Consider the following 23553-nt stretch of genomic DNA (forward strand, 5'->3'; position numbering starts at 1 on the left):
GTCTCGCACATTTTCCGAACCTTCTGCAACAAGGTTCCATATTTTCAGATCAGGCAGCTTGCTTCTGTCTTGCAGCTTGGCTTTTGAGAGGAAGCTTCTAAAGTGGAAAGGGTATCCCGAGAATGTCATTTCCAGTTTGCTGCAAACTAGGAAGACTTCAACATCCTTAACCTATGTGAGAGTGTGGAAAGCTTTTTTGAGACTGGGCGCGCAGAGCAGAGGGTTGAATCTACTCGAGTGTCTGTGGCACATATTTTGACCTTCTTACAATGAGGGTTGGTGAAGGTCTTGGCCTTTAATTCCCTCAGAGTTCAGGTGGCGACGTTGGGCTGTCTTAGAGGCAGAGTGCAGGGAGTAGCCCTAGCTGCACATCCATATGTAGTGTGTTTTCTCTGGGGGGGCAAAGTATTTGCGGCCTCCAGTGGGGAGGTTATCTCCCCTCTAGATCCTTAGTTTGGTCCTCAAGGGATTGTATGCGGGCCCCATTTGAGCCCCTTAGTCAACTATGAAGGATCTTACCTTTAAAGGTTGTGTTTTTTTGGTGGCAATTTTTTCCGCTAGGAAGGTTTCAGAACTACAGGTTCTGTCATGTAGGGAATCCTTTTCTGAGGATTACGGATTCTGGAGTTTTTGTATATGGTTCCTTCCTTTCTTCCGAAGGTGGTATCGTCTTTTCACTTGAATCAGTAGAGCTTCTGGCCTTCCCGAATCTGGACGTGGCAGCACCTCACACGACAGAGTTGCGGCTCTTGGATGTAAAGCGAGACCTGTTACAGTATTTCAGTCACTAATAGCTTTCGACTGTCGGATCATCTTTTTATGCTGAGGAGTGGCACAAAAAAGGGACATAAGGCTTCAAAGTCCACCATAGTGTGGTGGCTGAAAGAAGCAATAGGTTCGGCATACATCTGTCAAGGTCGTCCTATCCCTGAAAGGCTAAGGGCTCACTCTACTCGATCACAGGTGGCTTCCTGAGCCGAATGTCGACAAGTATCGCCACAAGAGATTTGAAGGGTGGCTACTTGGAAGTCCTTGCACACTTTCGCCAGACATTATTGTTTGGATGCCCAGGCCCCAGAGGATATGGGTTTTGGTGAAAGTGTGTGTTGCATGGGACTCTCACAGTCCCACCCTGTTTAGGGAAGCTTGGGTACATCCCAGGAGTCTGGACTGATCTGGATACATACAGAGAAAGGAAAATTGGTTCTTACCTGCTAATTTTTGTTTCTGTAGTACCACAGATCAGTCCAGAGCCTTGCCCAGTTGCTGTGGGGAGAATTGGAGAGTCTGCTCAATCTGTTATTGTAATAGTGTGAAGAATGGCACAGATTTTGTTTTTAGATCATTATGTGGTTAAAATTGGAAAGGATCGTTCCCGTTATAAGGTTCCACTTCTTACTGCTCTTTCAGGGGGTCGTGTTTGTTTTCTTGCAGTTATGCTTGTTACTATCTTGGCTTGGGTACAGGTGAATACTGAGGGACTGCAGGTGGCACACTGGGTTATGTACAGTGTCAGTGAAACTTTCTATGTCTTCATCTGCTGGAAGGGAGGCAAAACTCAGGAGTTTGGACTGATCTGTGGTTTCCTATATTCACTTTTATATGCTTCTAACTTTCACAATAGGAAACAAATCTTAACCTCCTCAAAACTGTTCAAAAGATTAAATATATGTTAAGAGCCAAAGGGAGGGGAATAACTATCCAGGCTAAAGTGTTGCCAGTTCCCTAGAAGGGCCACCTCTTTAATTCATGGGTGAGAGGCTGATTTTGAGTCTGAGGGTTGCAAATTTAGTTCCAGAGCTTCTTGATTAAATTTATAGTGCTTTTCAAGCCAGTCTGATTTTCAGGATAACCACAATGAATATGCATGGAATAGATTTGCATACACTGCCTGCAATCTCATGCATATTCGTTGTGGATATTCTGAAAACCAGACTATCCTGAAGACTGGGTTGAGAACCACTGGATTAGAAATCTTGATCTGCACTATTAAGTAAATGCTCACCCTGGTGATAGCGAGCATAAAACTGTCACAAACATAGAAATGGTGCAATATGTTGATTGAATTCCAAGATAATCCAGCTCACCCATTTTTAGCTATGTTTACAAACGAGGAGGGTTGTGAAGGCAAGAGATACAGCTTTAGTCGTGGCAGCATTTAGATTGACAGAAACATAGAACATGATGGCAGATAGGAACTCTAAGGCACATTCAGTCTGCTCAGTTATTTTTTGATATATTCCATAAAACCCAGTAGATTTCTGGCTTTCCCTTTACTTCTTTGCAGCTAGGGATCTTGTAGCTGCTATTGATTTTGCCTTTACCACCTTCAAACCACCCTTTCCATGAAGAAATATTTTCAGATGTCACTCCCGAGTCTACCTTTTGGAGACTCATGTGTGACCTCTTGTTCTAGAACTTCCTTTCCTCTGAAAAAGATTTCCTCTTGTACATTATTTATACTTTTGAGGTATTTGAATGCCTCTATCGTATGTCCTCTCCTCTCTAGGGTATACATATATGTGTGTCATGGGGGCTCTTTTCTGGTCTGCCTCTACTCTATACCCTTTGAGGTACATCCTCCAGAACTGGACACAATACTTCAGATGAGGTCTTGCCAATGACCTGTATAGAGGCCTTTATTTTCTACTGGATATGTCTCTTTCTATGTAGCCTAGTTTCTACTTGCTCTGGCTACTATCTTGTTGCACAGTTTTGCTTTATGTACTCCAAATGCATAAGCCTGAACCTTTTTTTGATTGAAACTTAGCTGCCAAGCATTCAGCCGCTCTAGCTTTCTTAGTTCATTTCTCATCCTGTCCACTCCTTCAGGGATATTCTCTCTATTGAAGATCTTAGTATCATCTGCAGAAAGACAAATCTTCTAACCCCTCTCACAATATTGCTTTCAAAGACATTAAACAGAACCAGCACCAGGACTGATCCCTGAGGAACTCCACTCATCTCCCTTCTTTCTTCAGGTTGAACTCCATTTACCTCTAACCTCGGTCTATCACTCAGCCATTTTATAATACAATACTGTCTTCTACCTTGGGATTCACCTCCCGGCTCCGTACTGTATTTGAGCTTCCTATGCAGGACAGTATAAAAACCTTTGCTGCAATTTTATTTATTTTTAATATCTTTTATTCTACTGTTTCCAGTAAGTCAATGTGGATTATAAAATTCACGGTCATTAAAATAAATTAAAACAAACAGCATCATATAACTCTAAAAGCATCTTAAATTCTGTACAAGGTTACACAAATAAAAATGACTTTGCTTTCTTCCTATACTTCAAATGTTCATGCGCCCTACAAATTTCTGCAGGCAAACCATTTCATAATAGAACTCCTGCAATAGAAAAAGATTTGCTTCTAACACTTAACTTCATTGACAATGATTTTCTTCATATATAGCTTTATGCATCCAAGTTAAAAATTTAAATTGCGTTCTTTATATGATGCAATAGCTGGTCTAAAGTTATCTGGATATATCTTATCTGGCAAACTAGAACTTATCTGATTATATTTAGCAGCATGGCCATGCCGTTAATATTCCTTCTAAGTTAGCTGGATAAGTTGTATTTAGATAACTGGATATATTTAAATACTGGGCCCTTTGTGTTTGACATCAAATGATGTTTTGTGTGTCTCTTTTTGTCGTTTTTACATCGAATTATGTATGTGAAATTGTAAACTGCCTAGGGCCTCAGTAATAGTGGTTTATAAAGTGAAATAAATCATAAATAGAAACAATGAATTGCAGTTATCAATTCTGAGACTCAGTTCTTTAATGGTCTTAATAGCAATTTATAAAAAGCTATTTTAGCTATATCACTCGCATGTGATGTCATATTCAATTTAGAATCAAGAACCATCCCCAAATTGTGTGTTTCTTAATATTCTCCATCATAATAGGTTCTACTTCTGACAGCCCAGCGTGGCCTCAACCATAAAACTGAAGTTTTGCTTACATTAAGCTTTAGGCCAGTAGCAGAAAACCAGTTTTGAGATTTTATCAAAGCAATCCAAAAGTCATTCCCTGGGAAACTGTCCAGTCACATTAAATGGAAGATAAAATTGCACATCGTCAGCATATTTTGTGTAGTATAATCCCAGCCGAGTGGTTGCATATGTATTAAAAGCGCCGCAGAGGAGGCTGAATCTTGCATTTTGTGTAGTATAATCCCAGCCGAGTGGTTGCATATGTATTAAAAGCGCCGCAGAGGAGGCTGAATCTTGCATTTTGTGTAGTATAATCCCAGCCGAGTGGTTGCATATGTATTAAAAGCGCCGCAGACGAGGCTGAATCTTGCATTTTGTGTAGTATAATCCCAGCCGAGTGGTTGCATATGTATTAGAAGCGCCGCAGACGAGGCTGAATCGTGTATTTTGTGTAGTATAATCCCAGCCGAGTGGTTGCATATGTATTAAAAGCGCCGCAGAGGAGGCTGAATCTTGTATTTTGTGTAGTATAATCCCAGCCGAGTGGTTGCATATGTATTAAAAGCGCCGCAGAGGAGGCTGAATCTTGTATTTTGTGTAGTATAATCCCAGCCGAGTGGTTGCATATGTATTAAAAGCGCCGCAGAGGAGGCTGAATCTTGCATTTTGTGTAGTATAATCCCAGCCGAGTGGTTGCATATGTATTAAAAGCGCCGCAGAGGAGGCTGAATCTTGAGGTACACCAATATTATTGGAGTACCTCAAGGAACATTCAGCGTTGCATCTCACTTGCTGTTTTCTGTCTGTTGGAAAAGAGTGGAACCACTGCCCCACATTACTAATTATTCCTATAATTTTTAATCAAGCCAACAGACACACGTGATTCACTGTATTAAAAGCTCCTGACCAAGTTGCACCAAACTCCCTGTTTTGATCTTTTATAAATTACGGCAAATAGCTGTGCCTCAAGCTTTTCTAAAGCCAAGTTGCCACTTATTCAATATGCCGTTATCATTTTAAGTAGGCATCTAGCTGTAATAAAAGCCACTTTTCCAATAATTTACTTAGGGTACAAAGATTAGAGATGGAGCAATAATTAATAATTATATCTGGAGAGACTCAATAATCGCACACTTCAACAGTGAAAGGACCTGTCCTTCCACTAAAATATAGTTTTTATAAAATAAACAAGATGCTCCCAAAACACATCCAGTAAGTTCTCTATAATCGCAAAAGGACAAGAATCCAAACTACAGGAAACAATATTATTTTGAGGAAGTAAGTCATCCCAGCCTCCATTTGTTCTTAAAGTGATCCCACCGGCAAGAAAGCTCCTGAATTTCCTCCCCATCACTAGAGTCTATTATACCCGACTTCATTGACTCCTGCAACAACTGAAGCTTATCACAAAAAAAGTTAGCTAACTCATCAGTCGCTTAACCACACCAAAAAACTTGATTTATTCAAGGCATTATTAATTACATTTTCAAAATACCATTTCTTGGCATTATCCTCTAATTAGGATTTTCGCTGATGCCTTTCACATTTTCTCATCTTTCTTCTTAAGACTAGCAGCTCTCGTAATACATTTTCGTTTATACAAAACTGTCTATGAAGTCACTTCATCATAAATCCTTTAAATAGTAGAATTTCACTCTTCTTCCCACTGATCCAAGGGGATCTAATGTTTTTTTCTTCTTATCGTTCAGAAGCTCTGAAAAACCTTAAGATCTAAAGCTGGTCTTACCTTTTTACTGATAAAACCAAGGTAAATAGAAAAACCTATAGGAATGCTAAAGTAATTCAACTTTACAGCAAATGAGCTAAAGGGGTTTCAGCAAGCCGGTGACGCGTCTGACTTAGAAAGCGGCCAGCGCAGGTCTTTTCAGTCATTAACCCCAGATAAATTGCTGTTTATATACTCCATGCATGTGATGTGAATATCGCTGTAAATCTGTACAAAGATGAGTCTGATCACAAATTTAAAGGGAGAATGTTATTGGAACGTTGTTTTTTGGGACTAGTATGTTGGTAACCATTTGTGTACAAGTTTGTTGGGAAAGTTCACTTTAAGTTTGCGATCAGATCATGAGAAAGAGAAAAGAATGAGACTATTCTTGAGAGAGTCTCTTTTTAAGTATATTGGGTGGGAGTGTACTAATCTGATTGCTGTGTCATTCAAGCCTCCATTTGTTCTTAAAGTGATCCCACCAGCAAGAAAGCTCCTGAATTTCCTTCCCATTACTAGAGTCTACTTTTTCTGCAGATAAGCAGACTGAATTAGCCATGCTGTCTGGTGGGATGTCTTCCGGGACGGCCGAGGCGGAGCTTCCCTTAGCTGATAGAGCTTTGCTCTGCGTGAGGCTGCGCATACTTTCCCACGTAGCGTCATCTTCCTCTATCTTGCTTCTTCCGTACGCGATTTGCAAGCTGAGCTCCTCAACTCCTCTCTGTCATTCTCTCATACGCCTTCAGCAATTTCTTCGCCCAGTATGCCTCCCAGGCCACCAGGTTTTCCCAATGTGGCAAAATCATGGCCGCAATGGACGGGCACAATTATTGTTATTTGTGTCTGGGCCTGGAGTATGACATGACCAACTGCAGCCGCATGTCCCCCCGGGCCCAGAGGCAGCACGCTACCAAGATAGCGCGCCTTAAGGAGGACAACTCCGGGTCCTATGCCCCGGTGTCGGAGCGCCTGTCAGCCCACTTCTGCCCAGGACCCAGATCGGATTGCCCCAGGCTATCGAAGCAGACCTCCTCTGAGGGACCCATATAGTAAGCCCTTCTTCCAGCAACACCCCTTTCGGCCATACTCCTCTTACAGACCACCGTCCTACCCACCGGCGAGGCCTCCACAGTCAGCACAGCCACAACTCCGGAATCATAAGCGGGGTCAGAGACAGCAACACCTACCCCTGACTGTTAACAACAACCCAAAACCCCAGCAGGGTTTTTAGAGACATGAGGGCCACGTCCTTGCCACACATAGGAGGGATGATATTCCATTTTATCACCTCCGATTGTTGGGTTCTTTCCATAATCAAGGATGATTACGTACTCCAGTTCAAGTCGCTGCCTGTTCTACCACATCAGGTAAGCCCACATCGCTCCCCCGCGAGGGACCACAGCTGCTTGCAGGAGGAAGTGTCCTCTCTTCTCCGCCAGCATTCCATTCAGCGGATTCCAAATTTGCAGCAGGATCAGGGGTTCTACTCCCAATACTTCCTTATACCCCAGAAGTTGAGAGGGTTGCGCCCCATCTTGGACCTCAGAGAGCCCTCAACAAATTCCTGGTCAAGGAGAAGTTCAAGATGACCTCTCTCAAATCCATCCTACCGTTTCTCCAACCGATTGGATGTTCTTGCTAGACTTCAAGGATGCCTACTCACATATTCCCATGCACCCCTCCTCCTGGCGCTACCTGTGCTTTCATGTCAAGAGTCATCACTACCATCCTTGGAACCCACGAGAGAAGGAGCTATACTCGACTTAGTGCTCACTAATGGAGATAATGTCTCCGATGTCCAGGTGGGCACCCACCTCAGCACTAGTGATCATCAAACGATATGGTTTAATATCACTAAAAGAATAGGGAAAAGAACCACAAAGACCCGAGTTTTACAGTTCAAAAACACAGACTTTGAGGAAATGGGGAAGTACCTGGAGGAAGAACTAAAAGGATGGGAGAATGAAAGAGATGTGGATCAGCAGTGGACCAATCTAAAAGGAGCAATCACCAAGGCAACTGCTCTATATGTTAGAAATGTAAAGAAAAGCAAAAGAAAATTGAAACCTATCTGGTTCTCAAAGGAGGTGGCTGACAAAATTAAAGCTAAAAGAACAGCATTCAAAAAATACAAAAGATCCCAAAGGGAGGAGCACAAAGAAGAATATTTGTTTCAACTGAGGGAGACGAAGAAATTAATCAGTTGGCAAAAAGTCAAGCGGAAGAGAGGATTGCCAAGGAGATAAAAAATGGTGACAAAACATTTTTCATATACATCAGCGAAAAGAGAAAGGTCCAAAGTGGTATAGTGAAATTGAAAGGTGGTAATGATCAATGTGTGGAGAGAGATGAAGAAATGGCAGAAATATTAAACGAATACTTCAGCTCTGTGTTCACTAAAGAAGACCCTGGAGAAGGACCATCTCTACACAACAAGAAACTGGAGGGAAGTGGAATAGATGAAAATCCTTTTACAGTAGAAAATGTATGGGAAGAGCTAAAGAATCTGAAAGTGGACAAAGCTATGGGGCCTGATGGGATTCATCCAAGGATACTGAGGGAGCTCAGAGATGTTCTGGCGGGTCCGCTGTGTGACCTGTTCATTAGATCCCTAGAAACAGGAGTGGTACCAAGAGATTGGAGAAGAGCGGTGGTGGTCCCGCTTCACAAGAGTGGGAACAGGGAGGAGGCTGGCAACTACAGACCGGTTAGCCTCACTTCGGTGGTGGGAAAAGTAATGGAGTCACTGCTGAAAGAGAGAATAGTGAACTATCTACAGTCAGGAGAATTAATGGACCAGAGGCAACATGGATTCACCAGGGGAAGATCCTGTCAGACAAATCTGATTGACTTTTTTGACTGGGTAACCAAGGAATTGGATCAAGGAAGAGCGCTCGATGTCATCTACTTGGATTTCAGCAAAGCTTTTGATACGGTTCCGCACAGGAGACTGGTGAATAAAACGAGAAGCTTAGGAGTGAGGGCCGAGGTGGTGACCTGGATTGCAAATTGGTTGACGGACAGAATACAATGTGTGATGGTAAACGGAACTTTCTCTGAAGAGAGAGCGGTTTTAAGTGGTGTACCACAAGGATCGGTTTTGGGACCGGTCCTGTTCAATATCTTTGTGAGCGACATTGCGGACGGGATAGAAGGTAAGGTTTGTCTTTTTGCGGATGACACTAAGATCTGCAACAGAGTGGACACGCCGGAAGGAATGGAGAGAATGAGACGGGATTTAAGGAAACTGGAAGAGTGGTCGAAGATATGGCAGCTGAGATTCAATGCCAAGAAGTGCAAAGTCATGCATATGGGGAGTGAAAATCCGAATGAACTGTATTCGATGGGGGGGGGAAAGGCTGATGTGCACGGAGCAGGAGAGGGACCTTGGGGTGATAGTGTCTAATGATATGAAGTCTGCGAAACAATGTGACAAGGCGATAGCAAAAGCCAGAAGAATGCTGGGCTGCATAGAGAGAGGAATATCGATTATCGACCTGTATCGAGTATCGACCTGTACAAGATTATTCCCTTGTACAGGTCCTTGGTGAGGCCTCACCTGGAGTACTGTGTTCAGTTCTGGAGACCGTATCTACAAAGAGACAAAGACAAGATGGAAGCGGTACAGAGAAGGGCAACCAAGAAGGTGGAGGATCTTCATCGGATGACGTACGAGGAGAGATTGAAGAATCTAAATATGTACACCCTGGAGGAAAGGAGGAGCAGGGGTGATATGATTCAGACTTTCAGATACTTGAAAAACTTTAATGATCCAAAGACAACGACAAACCTTTTCAGACGGAAAAAAATCAGCAGAACCAGAGGTCACGAGCTGAGGCTCCGGGGAGGAAGACTAAGAACCAATGTCAGGAAGTATTTCTTCACGGAAAGGGTGGTGGATGCCTGGAATGCCCTTCCGGAGGAAGTGGTGAAGTCTAAAACTGTGAAAGACTTCAAAGGGGCGTGGGATAAACACTGTGGATCCATCAAGTCTAGTGGGCATAAATATAGAGGAGGTGGTAAAACACTGCACGGAGCGGCAGTAGCCACAGAGGCATTCACGGAGCGGGATGCCAGTGGCCAGTAGTTGTTCCACCTTCAGGCAGCAAAATACTGCACGGAGCGGCAGTAGCCACAGAGGCATTCACGGAGCGGGATGCCAGTGGTTTGTGTTCCACCTTCACGGAGCGGAAGGTTGGAGGGCTGCCATCTCCAAAAAAACAAAAAACAAAAAAACCAAAACAAAAAACAAACAAACAAAACAGAGATGGGTAAGAGTATGGGGCAGGGGTGTGGCCGTTTATTGCGGCAGTTGCTACCCCTGATTGAGCTGGATGTTCATTGGGATGCGGATACGGCACTGCTCTTTGCATTGGTGGAGGGGTGGAAGGGAATTGGGGCCGGAGGGTGCTGGAAGCCAATAGTGACGGGGGAGGGGGAGAAAAAAAGGGGGGGGGGAGATAAAAAAAAAAAAAAGGATAAACTGCGTAGCTTGCTGGGCAGACTGGATGGGCCGTTTGGTCTTCTTCTGCCGTCATTTCTATGTTTCTATGTTTCTATAAGGTTCTGTCTTTTGGACTCTTGTCTTCCCCAAGAGTGTTTAGCAAGGGCCTAGCGGTAGACAAGGAGACAAGGAATTCAGCTATTTCCATACTTTGATGACTGGCTGCTAGTTGGCCCCTAGCCCAGTGCCCTCCAGAGCAACCTGCTTACCACGATCCAATGCCTGGAAGGCCTGGGTTTAGTAATCAACTACGAAAAATCCACCCTTCAACCCACGCAGAACCTGCAGTTCAGTGGCGCCCGTATCAGCACAGTTCAAGGTCTGGCATTCCTCCTAATGGACAGGACCCATGCGCTCCACACCCTAGCCCTGCAGATGAGAGATTCAGTTCACACGTCAGCCTGGCAGCTCCTGTCCTTGCTCATGCATATGGCGGCAGCCATCTATGTGGTGCCTCACACACGCTTGCACATCCGGAAGCTGCACTGAGGCCTGAAATTTCAATGGACTCACTTCGGCCAACCGCTGTCTCGCCGGATTCGGCTCACCCCCAGCATGAGATCCAACCTGGACTGGTGGCTCCAGCCCACGACCCTGTCGGCGGGATTTTTGTTAAGCCCTCTACCTCATCAATTGATTCTCACCATGGATGCCTCGAACACAGGGTGGGGGGGGTCCATTTGGGTCATGCTTGCACACAAGGCCTCTGGTCCCGATAGGAGAGGATCCAGCAGATAAACCTCTTGGATCTCAGAGCAATCGACTACGCCCTGCGCACATTCGAAAGCCTCCTTCAGGAGAAGGTCGTCATGATCCACATGGAAGATCAGGTTGCAGTGTTCTTTGTCAACAAGGAAGAAGGGTCTGGTTCCTAGATACTGTGCAGAGGCAGTGCGCATCCTGGAGTGGGTGGAACAAAGTTCCATCACCCTTCAAGCCACCTACTTGCCCGGGGTGGAAAATGCCATGGTGGACAGGTTAAGTCGGATCTTCCGCACGAGTATGAGTTGCATCAGGATGTGGCGGACTCCCCTCTTCCAGAATTGCGACCTCCCAAGCGTGGACCTCTTCGCAACGGAGAGCAACAGGAAAGTGCAGACATTCTGCTCCGTGTACCCCAGCCAACATCTGGTGCCGGATGCCTTCCTTATACTGTGGACCGGGGGGGCTCCTATATGTGTACCATCCAATATCCCTCATCTCCAGAATCGTGCAGAAATGTATGCTGAACTGAGCGGATCTCATCCTCGTGGCATCAGCGTGGCCCAGACACCCGTGGTATGCCTATCTTGTACGTCTATCCATGGAACCTCCCATCCCTCTGGGCCACAGTCTAACCCTGATATCACAGGACAGGGGCTCACTGCTCCACCCACTGCACTCCTCCCTCCATCTCATGGCATGGAGATTGAAAGGACAGTGTTAACGCACTTACGCCTGCCAACTGAGGTCCAGGATGTTCTCATCTCGTTTCAAAAATCCTCTAAATGGTGCAACTGTCAAGGCAAATGGTTCCACTATGCTGTTTAGTGCAATGCCCGGCACATCAACCCTTTCTTGCGCTCCCCGGAGCATCGTCTGGAATACCTTCACTCCCTCTTTCAGTCGGGTCTGGTGACTGCATCAGTGAGAGTTTATGTCAGCGCGATCGCAGCTTATCACCACCCGCACCAGGGTCTCCCCATCCCCAGCCACCCCCTTGTCTCCCGCTTTATGCGGGGCATCCTTCGCCTTTGATTGCCCTGCCACAAGCCACTGGTCCCGTGGGACCTCAATGTCGTTCTGGAGCAGCTGATGCTGCCACCCTTTGAACCATTGGACGCAGCCCATCCAAGGTGCCTCTCCTGGAAGGTGCTGTTCCTGGTCGCCCTCACCTCTGCACGACAAGTCAGCTAGTTGCAAGTGCTAGTCCACTATTCATCATAGCTAGAGTTTCACCTAGTTTTTGCTGGTGAACAGGAAGAACAACTGTTCTTCCTCCCCAACCTCTCTTTCCTCTTGCTTCTCCAAATACAGTGTAGCTGGTTGCACTCTACATTCAGCACCTGCTCACTTCTTTGTTTGCAAAACCTTAAATACTTGTAATTATTTGATATTTTAGTACTGGCGCTGGAATATAATATCTGTTTTTGGGGGGTAAGGGATGTGGATTTGTATGTATTTCCTTTGCTGATTGGGGGAGGAGAGGGAAGATTGATGTGAATGTTTTTATTGCAATAATTCATTTTGTGAAGATAGAGTGTAATCCACCTAGTGAATATTTGATTTAGATGGTATATTAAATGTACTAAATAAAACAAAAACAAATGTAAAAACTGTTCTGTTTTCCTTTTAGCCCAATTATACAGAGATTCGAGAGTATTGCAATTACTGGAGGAATTTTAATGATATCTATGATTCCTGGGACAGCATCAAATCCATCCTGGACTGGACAGCAGGATGCCAGAACTTGATTGTCCCTGCAGCTGGTCCAGGAGGCTGGAATGACCCCGACATGGTGAGAACCTTTTTCAGGCGAGAAATTCATTTTTATGCTAGGCTGCTTGTGACTTGCTGCAGGACTTGGGTCACTAAATCATATAAGAGAAAATGGAATGAAATTGTCTTTGAGGTGGTTTCTCTCTAAGATTTTTGACTGGGTGGGAGTGCAGATTTAATTAATAGCATGGTCTTGTATTAGACCCATTTTAAACCAACATTTTATTTCTGTCTTCAATGAGTTTCTTATATGTAGCAAAATCGATGATGTAAGATATGATTTCATGCAGTCAAGACAACAGTTATAAATACATAAGTAACCACATCTTTCTGTCATCTTTCCACACCTCTTTCCGAGAAAGAGAAATCATCTATGAACTACATATTATAAAACCAAATTTTAAAGCTTTTGTATTTTGTATTTCTGTTCTGGATAATAACAAAGCAAGTATTCAACATCTCGTAGTTAACGTCACTCATTTCTATTTGTCCCAGCTTATTATCGGAAACTTTGGATTGAGCTGGGATCAGCAGATTACCCAGATGGCATTGTGGGCCATCATGGCAGCACCATTGATAATGTCCAATGATCTCCGGTCAATTGACCCCAAGTCTAAAGCACTGCTCCAGAACAAGGAGGTCATTGCAATCAACCAGGACCCACTCGGCAAACAGGGTTACCGAGTAAGCAAGGTAATCCTCCATTAACTATGCTGATACGGGGTTATCCAGGGTAAGTGTCCACTAAGCATGGTAAGTTGTTTAGTCAGCCAAATACCACTTTATATATGACTGCTTCTGAAGTTGTTCTCTCAGTCTCTGTCCATTTTGGAGGTGCTTTGGTCTGACCATTTTCTAATTAAATTAAGAAATTCTTGCTACTGCAGTGTGTTCTCTTTCTAATTCTCAAACCAGTTGTATTCAACGCCATAGTATTAATGCCACACTTTTCTCCTCCTCCATTTCATCATTGCTAGCTAATTTTCCTCTGTCTAACACCACAACCTCAGTTGCTAATTGGGATTCTGTCCTTTCCTCAGTTTTAGATAAACTAGCCCCATTAGAAGCCATTAAACAGAGAAAATTCAGACCCCAACCATGGTTGACCCCCTTTCTTAAACTTCTTCACCAATCACTGAGAAAATCCGAAAGACGATGGCGCAAACATCGGATTCTGGAATCAATTTCTAGCTTTAGAAATTTATTAAATTCCTACCAACATCAAATCAGTGAGGCCAAAAAAGAATATTATTCGAAACAAATACTTGACATCAGCTAGGATCCTAAAGCTCTGTTCTCTTTAGCCAAGAAACTCACTAGCTCAATCCCTGCCAATTCTTCTTCAGTTGACTTTCCTTCTGCTGAGTCTTTTCTCATACATTTTAATTCTGATCCTACACCCCTCACTCACTCGCTACGGGAATCTTTTGATTATGTTTCCATTGTTGAAATTGATCAGATCATTGCCAGTATCAATGATGTAATGTGTCCCTCTTGCAGTTGTCCCACAACGCTAATCAAAGTCTCTAGAGCACTCTTTCTCCCATTATCTCCAAGCTTATTAATCTTTCCCTTGAGGAAAGTGTAGTCTCTAATTCTCTCAAAAAAGCTGCAGTTCGTCCTCTTCTAAAAAAATGCAATTTAGACGGTTTGATTCCTAACAATTATAGGCCCATTCCAACTTTGCCTTTTTTAGCTAAAGTACTGGAGAATGGCATTCTGAAACAACTAACTGACCAGCATGAACGTTTAGACCCATATCAATTTGGGTTCTGGCATGTCCTGAACACCGTATCCTCCCTACTGTCCCTCACTGAAATACTAAAGAGGAATTGACAATGGACACAAATGTTTTTTTCTCATGTCACTTGGCATACCTTCTGCTTTTGACACGGTTGATCATGACATCCTCCTCTACCTTCTTCATGAATTTGTTTTCGCAGGGGGTGTTCTTAAATGATTTCAGTCCTATCTTTCAAATCGATCACAGTTCATCAAATTCAAGAATGAAATGTCTTCCGTTTCTTCTATCAAAGGAGGTGTTCCACAAGGCTCCTCTCTCTGCTGTACTTTTCAACATTTACCTTGCTTCAATCTGCAAAATTCTTTCTAATCTTTCGTACTGTTACAAAGTTTATGCAGATGACATTCAGTTCGTTTTACAACTACATTCCACCTGGCAAAACAATGAGGAACACCTGTACATTTGCTTTTCTACCATTAAATCCTGGCTACATTACAATACTGTGTACATTAAAATACAGTACAATACGGTGTACAATTCTGGTCGCCACATCTCAAAAAAGATATAGTTGCAATGGAGAAGGTACAGAGAAGGGCAACCAAAATGATAAAGGGGATGGAACAGCTCCCCTATGAGGAAAGGCTGAAGAGGTTAGGGCTGTTCAGCTTGGAGAAGAGGTGGCTGAGGGGGGGGATATGATAGAGGTCTTTAAGATCATGAGAGGTCTTGATCAAGTAGATGTGACTCAGTTATTTTCACTTTCAAATAATAGAAGGACTAGGGGGCATTCCATGAAGTTAGCAAGTAGCACATTTAAGACTAATCGGAGAAAATTCTTTTTCACTCAACGCACAATTAAGCTCTGGAATTTGTTGCCAGAGGATGTGGTTAGTGCAGTTAGTGTAGCTGGGTTCAGAAAAGGTTTGGATAAGTTCTTGGAGGAGAAGTCCATTAACTGCTATTAATCAAGTTTATTTAGGGAATAGCCACTGCTATTAATTGCATCAGTCACTAACCAACCTCTTTCCCTTTCAATAATAATAATCCAACAAAAACATATAAGGGAATAATTGCTCGGTGGTACTCCTGTACGGTGGTAGTCCTGTGAGGATGACCAATTTATGGTTATCCTCTTGTATACCTCCGTCTATTATTCTTTTATTAAGTTTTATTTTACCAACATTTTCTGCTTTTTGAAATTTTCCGTTTTTCTTAAAATCCCTTCTCCCCTGCTGCTTTTCCGCCCCACCGGTGTTTTATTTGATACTTATCGGGTCGTCACCTCTACAATGTCTCATGGGTGCGGAGCTGCTTGTCCGACACGGGCCATGTTTCGGCACGGAGTGCCTGCTTCAGGGACTGTGGGAGAATCAGCTGTGTCCTACTCTGGTTTCACAGCGTTTGGCGAACTGTTATGTCGCTTTCCTTTGTCATACTCGGGACGCCCGTAGTGCTTATCAGATAAGCACTACGGGCGTCCCGAGTATGACAAAGGAAAGCGACATAACAGTTCGCCAAACGCTGTGAAACCAGAGTAGGACACAGCTGATTCTCCCACAGTCCCTGAAGCAGGCACTCCGTGCCGAAACATGGCCCGTGTCGGACAAGCAGCTCCGCACCCATGAGACATTGTAGAGGTGACGACCCGATAAGTATCAAATAAAACACCGGTGGGGCGGAAAAGCAGCAGGGGAGAAGGGATTTTAAGAAAAACGGAAAATTTCAAAAAGCAGAAAATGTTGGTAAAATAAAACTTAATAAAAGAATAATAGACGGAGGTATACAAGAGGATAACCATAAATTGGTCATCCTCACAGGACTACCACCGTACAGGAGTACCACCGAGCAATTATTCCCTTATATGTTTTTGTTGGATTATTAATTGCATCAGTAGCATGGGATCTTATTGCTGTTTGGGTAATTGCCAGGTTCTTGTGGCCTGGTTTGGCCTCTGTACTTTCAAGCCACTTGTACTTTCAAGGAGTTAAGAGCTAAGTCCTTGTTCAACATCAGCCTTCCAAGGCAAGGTTTTGAGATGACTACTACCTGGGAGTTTTCCCCCTGTTTTACAATATATCCTCCCTGACCCAGCATGGCAATTTCTTATGTTCCTCGTAATCTTTCCTTAAATATGTATAAAACTGAATTTCTTACTATTCACAGTCCTTATACTACTGTTTCTGATAAAGACCATTCATCTAGAAGATATTTCATTTCCAATTAAAAATCATGTTAAAAGTTTGGGAGTTCTGCTAGACTCCACTTTAAATTTTTGCCATCACATCAAATCGGTTGTCAAACAAGTTTTCTTCAAATTATGGGCCTCATTTTCTAAAGTATTGCAGGCCTGCGATACTTTAGCGCCACCATAGGAGGTGTAGCTATTGGGAGCAAAATAGGCAGCGAAAAGGCACTTACCTTTTTGCTGTGCGCGCCATCGTCGCAGAGTCGGTCCCGGTGACGCCCCGACTCCTCCTCTTCCGGGGCCAACTCCGCCCCCATTTTGGTATCGCATGCGAAAAGGGACATTTCGCGTGGGAAACGTCCCTTACCGCGTGCGATACGCTTGGAAAATGAGGCCCTATGTGTCCTAATTGGTCTTAAGAAGCTTCGCCATTCTTCTGAATTTTGTGCTGTGATTCAAGCTACCATCTTCCCAATCTCGGTTCAGGTGAAGTGAAATAAAAGGGGTTGTTTATCCTCACATTATGAGTTAAGTATTATGATTTTAACACTGAACAAGCCTTTTCTTTTTTTGCTACGCAGGTTAAAAACTTTGAACTGTGGGAGCGTCCTTTGTCAGGGGGAGCCTTGGCTGTTGCTGTAGTGAACCGGCAAGAGATTGGCAGCCCTCGTTATTATGTTCTTCCAATGTCTTTTCTGGGGAAGGGCTTGGCGTGCAAAATCAACTGTGTGGTTACCCAGCTCCTGCCTACTCACAAAACGATGGGGCTGCAGAACTCTACCTCAGCCATTCAGGTTCTGGTGAACCCAACAGGAACTGCACTGCTGAAGGTGACGGCCATTGGGGGCACCCGCCACAAGCTGCTCTCTCATTCCTATCCAAGGCAATCCATGGATATTTTATGAGGACCTTTTTTCCAGCATCTGTACCCTTTGAAGAAAAGAATGTATACTGCACTACTGCAATTGCCCTTTAGTAGCTGAAAAAATCAATAATTAAGATGTGCCTTCTTAATAAATGGAGGGTAGCTTGTCCTTCCCTCTCTTGAGAATGAATCAAAGCCCTATCACATGCATCCTCTTCATACTGAAGGCCACTCTGGTTCTCAGAATCCCAGGTAGCTCCTATTGCAACTGACAGGACCACGGATATTAGAAAGTAAAGTTCCTGTTGATGAGAATCTATAGAATTATCCTCTTCCATCTTATCCTGTCTGCTTAATGTCAATGAAAATATCAACAGTGCCATTAAGTATAGACAAAAGGAAGAGCTAGGCAAATAGACGTGAGTTATAGTCAGGTGGCCAATATCTTGTATTGACTGTGCCAGTGAAGGAAAGGCCGCTTTGGGATGGAGATTTTCCGGAGGATTAGTTGCTTTGATTTTTCACTTAGCAGGTGAAGGAGCAGGAGGATTCTTGCTCTCCTGCCTTAAGGCTAGCTACCAGAGAAATTTTAAATATTAAGATGAATTTTTTTTCTGTTGGAAGTGCTACTGTTCACTCTATGGAAACCTCTTACAATAAGTGAACTCCGCTGCTTTGATTTAAATTATTAGGCATTGAGTTGGCAGAAACTGTCCTTGAATGTAGTTTCCAGGAAGTGGGGGTTTAGCTCATTCCTTTTCATTAGTTTCTCAAAGTGAGTTACATTCCAGGTTCCCTTTTTCCTCAGAGGGCTTAAAATCTGAGGAGGCAATGGAAGATGGTGATTTGGTCAAGGTCACAAGGAGAAGCAGCAGCAGGATTTGAAGCCTGGCTTCCCTGTTCCCAGTGTGCTGCACCAACCACTGAGCTACTCTTAATTTTGTTTACTCATTCTTGGTTTAAATAGAACAGATATGGAAAGCTGGAACAGCTTAAGCCATGTTTGTGCTTTTTGGATAATTTTGCACTAAATATACATGAACCTTTGGAGAGTCTGAAACTTCGAGAATTGGTTCAAAAACCTTCTCAGACATGTTTCTGTCTTTGTGGTCAGTTTTGCACTATAATTCGGTCCATATCTGTGTAAGATGTTTTAAAATGGATATCATATGTTTTAAGTGATGTTTGCTAAAAGATAAACAGGGCCTTTTCCTAAGTTTATAATGAATGAATGACCTCTATCCACACTGAAATGCAGGGTAGAAATGAAATTATAATAGTGTAAAACACAAGGCCCAAGTCACACTTTGACATAGCCAAAAGATGGAGCGATTCAGCAAGCCAGTGAGTGGGAAGTTATTTGGATAACTTTTTACCCAAATATTCAGCTGCACTTATCCAAAGAAGTCTGCCACTGAGAATACATGGCTGATATGATCTGGGTAACTTTAGAACAGGGTATTTCTCCAACCAGACTTACCCAGCGCTTATTTTATTATGCAAACTTTTTTTTAAATTGTTAGTATACCGCTTCTTCAGTGGAGGTAGATCGAAGCGGTTTCCATTAAAATACATACATACATAAAAAAAAATAAAACTTAAAATATTATCAGTAAAACATAGAAAGCATAAGACAACTAATTTAACATAACACAACAAAAAGTAGCTCTATTTTGCCTCAATGCGGAAACGGAGGAGATCAGACAGACACCGGTTGCTTAAAAGCCAGTGCACATAGGTCTTCAATTTTTTCTTAAATTCTGTAGGATTTGACAGGAGCCTTAAAGAGTTGGGGAGAGAGTTCCAGAGTGTTAGGCCTGCGACTGAAAAGGCACGCTTCTTGTGAGATCTAACCTAGCTAGTTTAACTGAAGGCACTTCAAGGAAGCTTTTATTCAGGGAATGGAGGTGTCATATTGGTTGATAAATACTGAAGATCGATGAATTCTGGTAGAGAAGGTTATGGATAATCATGAGAATATTATACTGAATATGAAAAGAGACAGGAAGCCAGTGTAAGAAATCCATCAAGTAATAAATTGGAATTGAACAAGCTAAAATTTAACCTTGCCTTTGGAACACAATCATCACCTCCTATCTGGCTAAATTTTGTATGGGTAATGAATTATCTGGACAAACTTTTACTGGGGTGAGTGGCAATTTTTAAATCTCAGTTTTTATCTAGGTAGCTTCAAAAGATCTATCAAAATCTTTGAATATCAATTTCTCAAAATGTGAAGTAGGATATAAATGGACTGAAATATATTCTTTCCTGTACACTGATAACAAGGCTTCTTCCAAAAAACCTCCTTTTCAGGTTCTGGTTATAGCTACAAGTAGGACTGGAGGTAGTGAATTTATTTTGTGTTTTTGTGAGGGATGAGAGTTCTGTTTTAATAGACCTCCTTCCACATTTTACACTGTAGAACAATGTGCTACTATGTTGATCTTTGCTTGAAAACGCCCCCTAGCCCACTGCCCCAAGTGTGTTAGATCGTGTTGACCCTGCTTTGAAAGTAGTTGTATATCAGAGCTTTTAAATAAAGGTGTTGAGGGATGGACAGGTGCATTGGCATTATTGAGAAGTGATGATGGTGTTTGGCACTAGAGAGCAGCAGGAAGCATGAAAGTAGGAGTTTGCAATGCTCATCCAGTGTGGGAATAGAACTTTCCCTAGAGACTGATGTACAGGAAGAAGGCTGAAAGGTAAACCCGAAGATGGGCAGTGGAAGAATGGGTGCAATAAGGGGAGGGCATAAGATTAGGGATGTTGCACTGCATATAGAAAGAGAACTCAGAGATTAATGGCACAGAAGAATGGTTTGATAGGGAAAAAAATGTAAAAGGTACAATCCAAATTACTGCTACAGCTGAGTTCATCTGCTCTGTCAAAATGCAGGCAGACTGTGTTTTCTTTATTTTGTAAATTGGTCCTGAAGATACTTCTGTGTACTACAAGTCCAGAGATGTCAGCACAAGAGACTTTGCAGTATGTGATGACCATAAGTGAAAATGGAGGCTGAAAGCGATGGCCCAGCACTGGGCCCCAGCTAGCTCTGTCACTCCATCAACCTTCAAAATGCAAGCAAGCCAAAACTATCTAAAAATCAATATGCATTTATCCACTAAAATAAGGATAGATTCTACATGGGTCACCCTGACCAGGTAGAAAGTTTGGCCATCAGAATTTGAAATTAAATTGGCTGAAAAAGAAGGTGCTATAGTTACATGGATTGGGTGAAATAACAGTGAAATATATCAAATTTTGTTACTACCTATTCTCTTAGGCTCGCTTGTGATCCAACAAAGCATGTTTTGCAAAGATTAAGCAAAGGGGAAGAAGTTGGATTATGATTATGGATTTGAGTGTTTCCAAGGGTCTTAAAGAGGTAGCTGTATTTGTTTGTAGCAACAAAAATGACAGACTGGTGGCACTTTTATAGACTAACTGATCTACGGGTATGAGATTTTGAGAACAGGAGTCTACTTTGTCAGATGCAAGACTCTCCAGTTGCCTACACTGCCACTTTGTCAGAAGAATACTGGATTACGACTGCTAACACCACATCCTAACTGGTGGCTGTGATGTCTCAAAGGAAAACAGTGTTGTCTGCCTCCAGCTGCTGGTAGGGGGAAATAACCCACTTGTCATGGCTGGACTGGTGTAGCAGGACTAATAGAAAGGAAATTAGTAGATAAAATTTCTCCTTTGGTGCCTCCAAAGGCTGTAAACTCCAATCTTAAGTATCAATACTATGTAGCCTGGTTCTCTTAACTGCCAAGGTTGTTAAAGAATGGAAGGGATCTTCTAAGGAAAAATCTTCTGACTAGAGGAATAAGTGAAGAAGCACTTCTTCTTGCATGTCCAGGGAATGTCTAGGCTTCCAGCGGAAACATATGCCAGAGACGAGCTGCTGGTCATGGTTCTACGAGGCTATACAGACTTCCTGGCTCTTGCTTTCCTTTTTCCAGTTGAACAACTTGCTCATCATTTCCCTTGCTAATCTGAAATCCACTCAGAATCGCCCTTTCTAACCCCTAGAAGGGCAAAGGTTGCTTCTACTTGTCCTTACAGTTCAGGGTTTCAAAAGTGTCAGCTCAAAACATTTGTCCATATGATGATGCTGTTGGCCATGGAACTGCTGCTAGGTCCTGGTGGAGATCTCTCAGTTTGTTCACAACAGCTAGAAGCCAGGATTTGTGGAATGCTAAATGGCTGGCTCTAGCCATCAGCCTAGACTTGAACCTATTGATTCCTCTCCCTGCTTCAGCTGCCCAGGAACATAACTCCCTTCTCAACCTATAAGGCTCATGCCTATGGTGTGAAAGAACCTTACAGGAAGCAACTTTGAAAAACTACTTGCTCACACCTCTTATAACCTCTTGACAGAGGGAATTCTAGCCTGGTGATCCTGGGCTACTGAATATCCTCCAGGAAGAGAGCAAATTGAGTGAGATGCCTATGTGTTTGTACCTAAGGTACTATATTCATGCCCATTGCCCTGGAGCCTAGGACCTGCAAAATGGACCACGCTCAGGAAACCCACCATCTTAAAGAGACATCTTAAAGAGCATTTACTTTTGGGACTATTGTTATGTCTAAGATGACTATGCTTCAGTATCTCAGCCATGAAGTAATCATCATGAAATTGTTTTCCAATTGTACATCCACTTTGGTCTATATTATCCTGTGTCCATGCATCAATGTATGTGGAAAAAATCAAAGATCTTTTGAAGAACAGAGGCATCTCAGGAATCGATCGTGATAAGGATTAGAAAATTCTGCAGCAAAGCTTTTGAAATTCTGTATCACATTTATATAAATTTGAATCATTTTGCTTATTAAATATAAATGTATATATGATTTGTATAAAATACCAAATAAAGATTTTTGCCCTTATTTACAACTGAGGCTTTATCATTGAATGGAAACTTCCTTACTTCAGCAATGCAAGTGAAAATGGAAATGTTTTTCAAGAAGGAAGAGGTTGAAAAGCTCTCAATTTCCAGATTTCATAAAACATTCTGGAAATTAGATCAAAATTCTGGTATATCTTTAGCTAAATTGTGGTATAGGGAGTTGCACTCTTCTTCCTCACAAAATAAACTTGACTTGTTTTAAGAGAATCAGCATTATCACCAATAATGCGTATTTGAGGGAAATGTCCTTTAAATTTTTGCAGAGAGTGTATATTACTCCTGTCAAGGGTATAAGGCTGATTTGTCTAAAATTCCAAAATACCCCTTGTTCCTTCTCACATGTTTTTTGGTCTTGTTACTTAATACAACAATTTGAAAAAAAGATTACCATCTTTCTTGGTCATTTATTATGATGTGATGTCCCTTATATACTGTGTCAGAGCTTGTTATTTGATGATGTCTCTTCTTTACAATATAGGGTGGGTTTTTGTTAATTAGTAAAGGTTCTTTATTAGGGAAGAAATCAATTGTAAGTGTATAGAAGGACTTAGAACCATCCTTTTGGTTGTGGCAAAATCAATTTCATTTTTTTTTATGCAAATGGAAAATGTGGCAAGCCTTTCATCCTTCAAACATAAAAGATCTTTTTTGAAGATGTGGGACCGCTCTAGCCAAACTTATCTCTGAAAGCCCATAACTGGGTTCTGAATAGGTGAAGTGTACATGTATTATTCGTGTGGTTTCTAGTCTCCGGCTAAAAATAGTTGTATTTTTATAGGGGGAATGGGGGCAGGGTACACTAAGCTAAAATGAGCAGAATGACTTGGGCTTTCTATGATCTATGTTGGCTGTGGGGAATAGAAGAGACCACACTCCCTACCACCACGACTTTATAATTTTTCTTGCTCTATATTCCAGGGGTTTATAGTGTATTGCATTTGTTGGATTATGAGATACTTAGCGTCAAATGGTTAAATATAAATTTATTTTGCATAATTAAAATTATTTTCCAATCATGCTTTGTGTATATAATCTTCTTCTTTTGTGAGTTTTATGGGTAGGGAATCTCAGGTGCTGATGTAGGAGTGGAAGATATCTCAGGGAGAAAGTTAAAAGAATCGGGCAGGAAGTTTCTGGGATCTTGGGGAGGCATCCAGAGGGGGAGAGGAAGGTGTCCCTCTC

The 23553-nt window shown here is 42.5% G+C and overlaps 1 protein-coding gene across 1 annotated transcript in view; it reads left to right on the forward strand.

Moving 5' to 3' along the window:
- GLA (galactosidase alpha) overlaps positions 1-22358 on the forward strand; it is a 46218-nt gene extending 23860 nt beyond the window's left edge. The window contains exons 6-8 of the mRNA XM_029607370.1: positions 12516-12677; positions 13154-13351; positions 17169-22358. Coding sequence (XP_029463230.1) covers positions 12516-12677; positions 13154-13351; positions 17169-17492 — 684 coding nt within the window. The 3' untranslated portion in view covers positions 17493-22358. The remainder of the gene's footprint in view (positions 1-12515; positions 12678-13153; positions 13352-17168) is intronic.
- The last annotated feature ends 1195 nt before the right edge of the window (positions 22359-23553 follow it).

Source organism: Rhinatrema bivittatum, chromosome 6 (genome assembly GCF_901001135.1).
Source record: "Rhinatrema bivittatum chromosome 6, aRhiBiv1.1, whole genome shotgun sequence".
In the NCBI taxonomy this organism is placed as follows: Eukaryota; Metazoa; Chordata; class Amphibia; order Gymnophiona; family Rhinatrematidae; genus Rhinatrema; species Rhinatrema bivittatum.